At 45.8% G+C, this 9375-nt stretch overlaps 1 protein-coding gene across 1 annotated transcript; it reads left to right on the top strand.

Annotated features, from left to right (window-relative positions):
• Positions 1–267: 267 nt before the first annotated feature.
• LOC311259411 (piggyBac transposable element-derived protein 4-like) lies at positions 268–2097 on the top strand (the record flags this gene model as incomplete). The annotated part of the gene is made up of 1 exon (XM_084356554.1): positions 268–2097. One exon carries the CDS (start codon positions 268–270, stop codon positions 2095–2097), a length of 1830 nt encoding a protein of 609 aa, XP_084212680.1.
• Between the last annotated feature and the right edge of the window lie 7278 nt (positions 2098–9375).

Genomic DNA, 9375 nt, shown 5'->3' with positions numbered 1-9375 from the left:
CACATCGATCAATCAAAAAATAATGTGGCAAAGCGCGGTATTTAGTTGCTGGGGAAAAAAGGGAAAGTTGTGGGAGTTACGGCGGCGATAGATAGAGACAGAGATAGTGATAGTGAGTTTTGAGATTGGAGTTATTTGTGACATTTAGCGTATTTTGAGTGCATAGTTAGTGTGTAGTGGTTTAGTGTAGTGTGTAGGGTCGTGTGTTTAGTGTGTAGTGCAGTCGTTTTTTTGTTTTGTGTGACAAAACGATGAGACGGCTGATGAATGTGGAGCGGGCGGCGGAGCTCTTCTTCGAGCTGGACGAAGCGGAGGGAGACGCGGCGGGGCCCGAGTCTGACTGAGCCGGAGAGTGAGGAGTTTGACAACAAAGTGGATGATCCCTCGTTTGTTTTGGAGGAGGAGAGAGAGGAAGAGGAGCCTCCGACGTGTGTACGGAGTCGGAGATCCGCCCAGCGGAAGGGACGGCGCGGCACGCCCACCCAGAGGACGGGACGGCGCGGCACACCCACCAGGTCCCGGTCCCCGCTGGCTCATGCAGCAGAGCCATGCAGCAGCTCTGAGCCCTGGAAGACAGAGGAGGATGCTGACACTGCCCCAGCAGTAAGCAGGTTCCAGCCTCACAGACCACCAGGAGTCCAGGTAGAGACACTTTCCCCCCACAGTCCAAAAGACCTTTTTCTTTTGTTTTTTGCCACTGACACAGTCACTACCATCTGCAGCAACACCAACAAAAATGCTGCAAAAAACAAAGAGTCAGGGAAAAAATACAAGTGGACTGACGTAGAGAAGGAGGACCTGTATGAGTTTTTTGGTCTCCTGATCTACATGTCATTGGTGTCGCTGCCGAGTCTCCAAGACTACTGGAGACAGAATCACATTTTGTCTGTGCCACTTCCAGCCAAAGTGATGACCAGAGACCGGTTCAGGTCCATATTCTGGAACATCCACCTCAGTGATCCCGAGGAGGATGCAGAGAACGACAGGAAGAAGGGGACACCAGGCCATGATAAACTGCTCAGAGTCAGGCCTCTGTATGATGACATCCTCCTTGCCTGCCAGTCTTATTACCACCCGAGGAGGGAGCTGTCAGTGGATGAAAGGATGGTGGCAACTAAGGCAAAGACCGGCATGACACAGTACATGAAAGATAAGCCAACTAAATGGGGGATAAAACTTTTTGTATTGGCTGAGTCGAGCAGTGGCTACACCATCAGGTTCAGCATTTACACTGGAAAGGCTGTAACTGCAAGTGAGCATGGGCTCTCATATGATGTAGTCATGGACCTCATTCAGCCATCCTGTCTTGGCACTGGGTACCATATCTACATGGACAATTTTTACACCAGCCCCAAACTGTTCATGGACCTGGCCAGCATGAAGTTTGGAGCATGTGGCACCTACAGGGAGAACAGAAGAGGATGCCCCAGAGGGAGGGCAAATGCTCTCACCAAAAAAAGTGGAAGAGGATCAGTGAGATGGATCAGAGAGGGGCCACTGGTTTTTGTGAAGTGGATGGATACACGGGAGGTGTCTGTGTGCTCCACCATCCATCCTGCATTTTCAGGTGAGACAGTGCAGAGAAGAGTGAAGGATGGAGATGGACGCTGGGCTGTGAGAGACATCCCCTGTCCCACACCAATCATGGCCTACAACAAGAGCATGGGTGGGGTCGACCTGTCAGACCAGCTCATCCAGTACTATTCCACCCACAGAAAAACTGCTCGCTGGTACCGGACCGTGTTGCTGCACTTCCTGGACATTGCAACAACAAATGCCTTCATCCTGCACCGTGAGATGAGCAATGCCAAGCAGGTGCAGCCCATGACACACAAGGACTTCATGGTGGAGCTGGTGTCTCAGCTTTGTGGCATGGACAAAGCAGGTGTTCCCCAGAGCAGGAGGGCTGATCACATTCCTGTGCCCATCACCACAGACACAGACGCTGGCCATAAAGCCACCAAAGGCAGACTGAAGTGCAAGCGCTGCCTTCAGGTGGACAACAGGAGGAGTGACACACCCTGGAAGTGTCAGGCCTGTGATGTGCCCCTCTGTGTTGTGGTGGACAGGAACTGTTTTTTTGAGTGGCACAAATAATTTGTGTGCCATTTGTGAGTTTTGAGAGTGCCATTTGTGTTTTGTAAATAGTTGTACAAAAAACGCCTGAGGCATTGCCTGCATTTTAATGTAAATAGTGGTAAATTAGTCTGTTGTGTGTTAAAATTGTACAAAGGTTTTGAATTTCACAATTTATATTTGCATTATAAGTTATAAAAATGGTTGGTTAAACATATTTGTGGTTTTCACGATAAAAAATATAACTTTTTTCTACTCGGATTTTATGTTTTCTGTGTGATTTTAGGTCCACTGTGTTAGTATAGTATGTCAAAATTGAAAAAAAACTGTAAATCCACACAGGTGAGGTTGTGCTGAAAAAAATGACACCAAACAAGGCAAGGTAAACAGTTTTTAAGGTGAAATATAAAGGTAAAATGAAAAGTAGTCAAAAACGGCCAATTATACCCTTGACTCCAGAGGGTTAAGTAATGTGCATTCATTCATGTTAGTTACAGGTGTCATGTCATGATTATGACACTATCATGTCAGTCATATATGCACACTCATTCCAGTTAAGTGTTACTTTATTATTACTTTTCCAGTTTTAAGACAAATTAACTAATGTGTAATATTTGTTCATTTATGTATCGTCCCAGGTCTTGCACTCTCAGCGCATCAACGAGACTCCTCTAAAGCCATGGGTCATCCTTGCTAATGATGGCCAGGTTCAGTGTGCACACTTTACATGTATGGCTGGCATTACGGAGTCATGTACACATGTAGGGGCTCTATTATTGAAGATCGAGGCAGCAGTCCGCATCCGTGGAAAAAAGACGGTGACAGATGTGCCTGCATATTGGAAAATTCTAAGTGGTATTAACAAAGTGCATGGAGAGGTCGGCTACAAAATTGATTTCACTTCTGCTGCAGCCCAGAGGACTGCCCTGGACAGAGTGATCAGTGACAACAGTCCCATGCCTGGCTTACGGACGCGAGCCAGCAGACACAAGCCCACAGCTACACTCGATGACTTGTCGTCACTGCTCCCTGTTCTACATAAACACAGGGCAGTTTGTATGTCAACAATGGATGCCTACTACCAATCCTATGCAGACCGTGTCCAGCCAGCTGTGATGCCAAAACCTCTTCAAGACCGTCTGCGTGACCCGGACTTTGATCAAGCTCCACTGTCTGTCCTTCTGCAACACTGTGAGACAGTGAGGTTACATGCTGGCATTCCGACATCCCAAAAGACCGACATGTCACCATTCCGACATACCACTATTCCGACATGCGAACGTCCCGGCATTCCGACAAAGCTTTTATAATAATCCGCAACCCATAACCCTAACCCTAACCCTTTTAAAAGATGTGTCGGAATGGCAAGACATTTAAAAAAGAAAGAAATACCACCATTCCAGCCTTAGGAGGCAAACAATTAGGGCCTAATGTCGGATTGGCGTTATGTCGGAATGGCGGTTGCCTCCCAGACAGTGAAATACTTCGCAGCTGTGACAAAGGAACAAGTAGACATGATCAGGGCACACACAAAGTAGCAGCATAAAGCATCTGCCTGGTATGGAGTACGGGCAGGAAGAGTAACTGCCTCAAATATACATGATGTTGTTGCTACCAACATCGAGAAGCCGGCTGTGTCCACGGTGAAGAAGATATGCTACCCAACAGCGCTGTTGACAACACCAGACATGCGATGGGGGACTGAGCATGAAGAGGCTGCAAGGAGTGCTTATCAAGCCAAACAAGCACCACACCACACTGACCTGAAAATAGAGCTCTCTGGATTCAGCATCAATCCCGCGTTTCCACAAGTGGGTGCTTCACCTGATGGTTTACTTAACTGTGTCTGCTGCGGGAAAGGGTGCCTGGAAATAAAGTGTCCCACAAAGCACAAAGCTAACACTGTCCAGGAGGCTTGTGATGGTGACAGGGACTTCTGTCTCCATCTTGTTGACAACAGATTCAAATTGAAACAAGGCCACAGATACTACTCACAAGTGCAGACACAGATCTTTGTGACAGAGTCTGCCTATTGTGATTTTGTGGTGTGGACACAGAGAGACCTTGTTGTTGTCCAAGTCCTGCCGGATTTCAGGTTCTGGGAGACCTGTCTGCAGAAGGCACAGGAATTTTCCTAAAGATTTCCCTCCCTGAGCTTGTTTGCCGCCACTACACATGAGGTGCCTCTACAACGCAGCCCTCCAGAGTTATGGCTGTTAAGCCACCTTGCAATAAAAGGCAAAAGAAAGTACTACTATCCTAGTACAACACTTTTAAATGAACACTGAAACATGTCTGTTGTAAAGCTCTTATTTTGTTCACCTTTTTCCTTCCTGTTCCCAGTGTCTCACTTCCTTATCACTTTGGTTGATTCTAGCTTTATAGACTCATTTCCAAATTTGAGTTCACATGATGTTAAAAACAGATTGTATAGAATCATTTTAGACTTCAACTTTTTAATGAATTTAATTTCTTTGGCTGTGCATTTTTAGGAGTAGACAAAAGATATTTTAGGAAGGCCAAACAGGGCCTGAGGGTTAAGTTACTTGATTGTGAAGACTGTGGTTATGGATGAGACAGAAACTTACACATATTTACACATTTATTTACATATTTATTTCAGCGACAGTGGTAGCATCACTCACTTTTCAATACAACACTAGGGCTCATGTTTGTCAGAGCAAAACATACAGACACAATCTTGTCAAGGAATGTCAAGTCCTCATCCTTGCATGGCAACACCATGCAAATTGGTACTTTTGCTGACAAGATTGTGTACTTGTTGCGGACGATTCCAATCACCCTTTCCACATGAATTCGGAGGTGGGCTATTTTTCTTGTGCTCTCCACATCTCTTGCATCCAGCTGACAGCGTCCTTTTGTGAATGCAGGGATCTTTACCTCGGCACACATAAGTCCCACACTGTCCTGTATATCAAAGCCACAATCGGCCAACACAAAATCATGAGGTAACAGTTTGTCCAGAATCCCACTGTTATCAGTTATGTGCTTATCACTAACGCGTCCCCCCCCACCCCTTGGAAATGAAAGAAATTGAGCCCTGTGGTGTAATTCCAATAAGGTACTTCATGGTTGTGTTGTGTTTGAAGTGGGAGTACGACTGAGCTTGAGCTTTAAGGTTTGATGGTCTCTGTGTGAATATTTCCAAACAGTCCAGAATCACAGCAACACGCTTCCCAAAGGCCTCCACAAACTGATGGGGCATAGAGGTATGCAACGCATCTCGCCCTGGCCAGTTAATCAAAGGGCTGACACGCGCATGCAAAACATGTATGGTCTCGCTGAAGGTTTTGGAAGCAGTTTTTCTGTCCATGTGAAAGAGGTGGGCAATGTGTTGTATTGGCAAATTCAGTCTAAGGTGTATGAGAGTCAGGAAAAGCATCTGAAAAGGTGACAGTACTCTACTAGTCTATGTCAGGTATGGTCCAACACAGGCCAGAACACCCATTACAACTTGTTCACCCATTTTCCTCTGGTCAAGCTCATGTTTCAGGGCCCTGTTCTCTTCCAACAGGCGGTCGATTTCAGCATGCCGACGCTGACAGAAGTCACATTCTGTAAGCGATCCTATGTCAGCTCCATCCTCTGCTTCTATTAAATCATCCGCCAGTGATGCTGGCGCCTTTCCTGTTGATAAATAAGATATTGTCCTGAAGGAAATTTGTTTTGGTTTAAAAGTTCCAGATACAGCTGCAACAACAACATAATGTTTTTTTATCTGCTGGCTCTATAACATTTACCTGGTGGAAGAAGTTCATCCATCACTGTCTCATCCATATCAGGTGTCCTGTCAGTCCTTGCCCGTTTTCTCCTTTCCTTTCTCTCATAGCGCACAGTCTGTGTGGCTGTTATCTCAGTGTGGCCCAGGTGTAGAGATGGTGCCCAGTCTGGATGAGAGTCATACATTTCCTTTGCTGGTTTCCCTGGTAACACAATAAAAACCTAATGTTATGTTCAGATAGATTATCATACCAAAGCAAAAGTCTTGAAAAATGTATATAAACATAATATTTCAACAAACACGTTATGTTACAACTTGTGAATGCCTTTGCGTTTGTTTGTGTGTGTGATCGCCGTGTGTATGCTATGTGTGTGGTGTTGCGGTTGAATGGGAGAAACAACAACGTAGGCCTACAAAAAGAAATGCTTAGACTTACCAGAATTAAAATGACGGGAGCACACTCTTATTGACATCGGAATACTGCTGAATGGAATACTGGTGAGTCTAACAGCCGCGATCCAAGCGATCCGACGGGCCTTTGTTATGCCGGAAACTTGGCTTTCGTGATTCTGTCGCCAAGCAGGAAAGCGGTGAAAAGAGAAGAAGAATCTTTATTGTCAGTTATCTTTACATGGAACATGCAAACACACCCAAAATGTGTCCTCTGCATTTAACCCATCACTAGCTACACATGGTAAGTGCACACACTGCTGCCGTGTCAGGCGCCCGGGGGTTTCGGTGCCTTGCTCAAGGGCACCTCGGCAGTAACCCAGGAAGTGAACTGGCACCTCTTCAGCTACCAGTCCACTTCAATATTGTGGTCTGTAGCTGGACTCGAACCGGCCACCCTCAGGCCCCCAAGCCAAGTCTCTACTGACTGAGCCACTGCCGCCCAAAGTTAATCCGTTGCCGATCTTTTTTCGTCGTGAGGTGTTGATCTCTCCTCGTTACCCCACGTATACTGCACGAAGCATGACACACAATTGAGCCGAAAAATAGTCGGCCCGATTAAAAAAATAGTCAAATCGCTCAAAATGAGCCGACAATGGCACAGTGTATGCCCGGCTTTAGACTCACACTCCCTGGCTTCTCAAGACTCTCTAGGATGATTTACTCTATCACATTAAACCCTAGCAAAAGACCAATAACACAGCTCTGACTCACTAGCACGGGTAAATTAATGGCTACTTAGCCATGTCCTGCACTTTTGATTTCCACTAATATTTCAGTCCATCCCTCAATAGGAACATCTGTCCCATTAGCTGCTGTGACTCTGAGTGGATCATCTGGCAAAAGGTCTTTGAGTGACTGGATTTTGGCATCTTTCTTTCTAACCAGGACATTTCTTTTATGGTAACCCGGGCTCCACTATCTAGTAACATGTCAGTTGGCACACCATTAAGATAACAGGTAAGCATACATCTTTTACACATCAGTTTTGTGACTCAATTTGCTTTTCTTGCTCTGTATGATGGTGGTTTGAATGGTGGCTGTCTCTCAGCTGGAGTCATGGAATCATGGCTGGTTACTGTGACTGGGGACTCAAGTTCTTGTTTGGTCACTGGTGGTCTCTCCCCAGTGACCTCATCACGTTTCCCGCAGGTTTAGTCTTTGACAGGCAGCCGACAGCTCTGTGCCCTTCCTGGCCACACCTGAAACAGTGGATGCAGCTAGTAGTCCCTTGAGCTATACATGGCTTGCATCTCCCCCTTGTCACTGACTTGGATGGTTGCACAGTACTAGCTGAATTGGCCTGTGACAGCTCTGGAGTACTGGAGGGAGAGGTGAGACCCTTCTCAATAGTCTTTGCTAAGGCTGAGACATTTGCTGTCAGTTCATGTATAGCAGTGTTGTTCACTTGGACCTCAGCTTGAGTTTGAAGAACTGTGGCTTGAACTTCAGCTTGGGGCTGGACTGTGTGTTGTTTCTCACTTTGTTGAGTGGCATTGACTTTCACTGTTTTGGTTTTGTGTGGCTGACCTAGGCGGGCCTGTCTCTCAACCTCTTCACTAACTGACTTTGGCCGCGTTTCCCAGATTCGTTAAGAAGCTCTTAAGTGCTAAGATCTTCTTAGGAGCGCTCTTAAGAACGCTGTGAAAGAAGGATGTGTTTCCCAGAGTTGCTCTTAGCTTAAGAAGATCTTTCGCTAAGAAGGAAATGTAAGATCGAGCTGACCCACTCTTAACAGCCTTCTTAGCGACCAAATGCTCAGTGATCAAGCCGCGTCAGGGAAATTTATATCCTCCACTTTGCGAAATAATAAAACAATGCTCAGTGTTGAAATGCGCTCATAGCTGCGGACCACTGGCGCAAGAAAAAAAAATAAGAAAATGGTAGATGAAAAAAAACCTTTTTATTGAATTACACGTTTAAGTTTTCCGCAACATCTGCATATATGAATTTATAGTACTACACATAAAAAAAACAACAACCCTGTGGCATTTCACAGATATCAAGGGAACAGATGTATTAAACTCAGCTGAACCTCATCCAGAGAGGCTTCCCCTGCTACTCTGCGTTGCCAAAGTCTGCGCGTGTGATAAACCACGGCTGCAATACAGCACATTCTCCCTGCGAACCAACAGCGTCGCCGTGCGCGAAGCTAAACGGTTTACATAAATGCATACGTGCGTCAGCACTTCTCCCCACTGGACGTGCTGACAGCCCGGTCTGACAGCGCACACACACACACACACACACTTATGCGCTGATTAAGAGGTGGGTGATCGATTTGCCTGGCATCGATTGATTCAGCACAGCAGCAGCGCGGTGGACAGCTCCCACTAAGAGCTTCTTAAGAAGATTCTTTGGCTTGATCTTAAGGTTCTCCTAAGAAGGCAGTTAAGAACGCATCTGGGAAACACCCGTATCTTAGCGCTCCTTCTTAGCCGAACCCTTCTTAAGAGCCTTCTTAAGTCCTTAAGAACGATCGAATCTGGGAAACGCGGCCTTTGTCATTATCTCTAAGATAAAATCATCAGTTAAACTTTTGTTGGTAATGAGAGTTTTAAGGTCTCGCCTAACATATGCATATATCTCATTTATCCCCTGATACAACGAGTGAAGGAATATGCCATGGACAAGTTTGTCATCATACTGAAACTCTGAGCTACCTTGTTGGGAAGCAAACAGTACTCTCTGTTTAAGCCCCATTAACCTGTACAGAAACTGTTGTGGGCTTTCTCTGTCCTGTTGTTTTGCATTGCTCAGCTCCTGAAATAGCTCTTTGCTACTCTTTGGTCATCAGCATGTCTTTAAATGTACCAGGCTTGATTATCTTAAGGACAGTGGGGATTACTACTGCCTCTGTGAAATTCTCAGCTAGCCCTTCATCAATCTGCCTACACAGTAAGCTATAGCTAACATCAGAATCTGAGTCAGAAATTTGTCCACTGTGTATCCTGAATTCTCTATAAGGCAGTAAAGCAGTCAAAATCTGTCAACCTTATCACATCTATCACCTGACTGGTTACAGCTAGTGATCTGTCTACTTTGACCTTAACTGGCGAAGCTGCCACAAGTGATTCACTCTCTGCCACTAACTCACATTGCTCTTC

Source organism: Pagrus pagrus (assembly GCF_965226575.1).
Source record: "Pagrus pagrus genome assembly, chromosome: 7".
Lineage (NCBI taxonomy): Eukaryota > Metazoa > Chordata > Actinopteri > Spariformes > Sparidae > Pagrus > Pagrus pagrus.
Note: the sequence above shows the minus strand (reverse complement) of the source record. Positions and strands in the feature narration are given on the sequence as shown.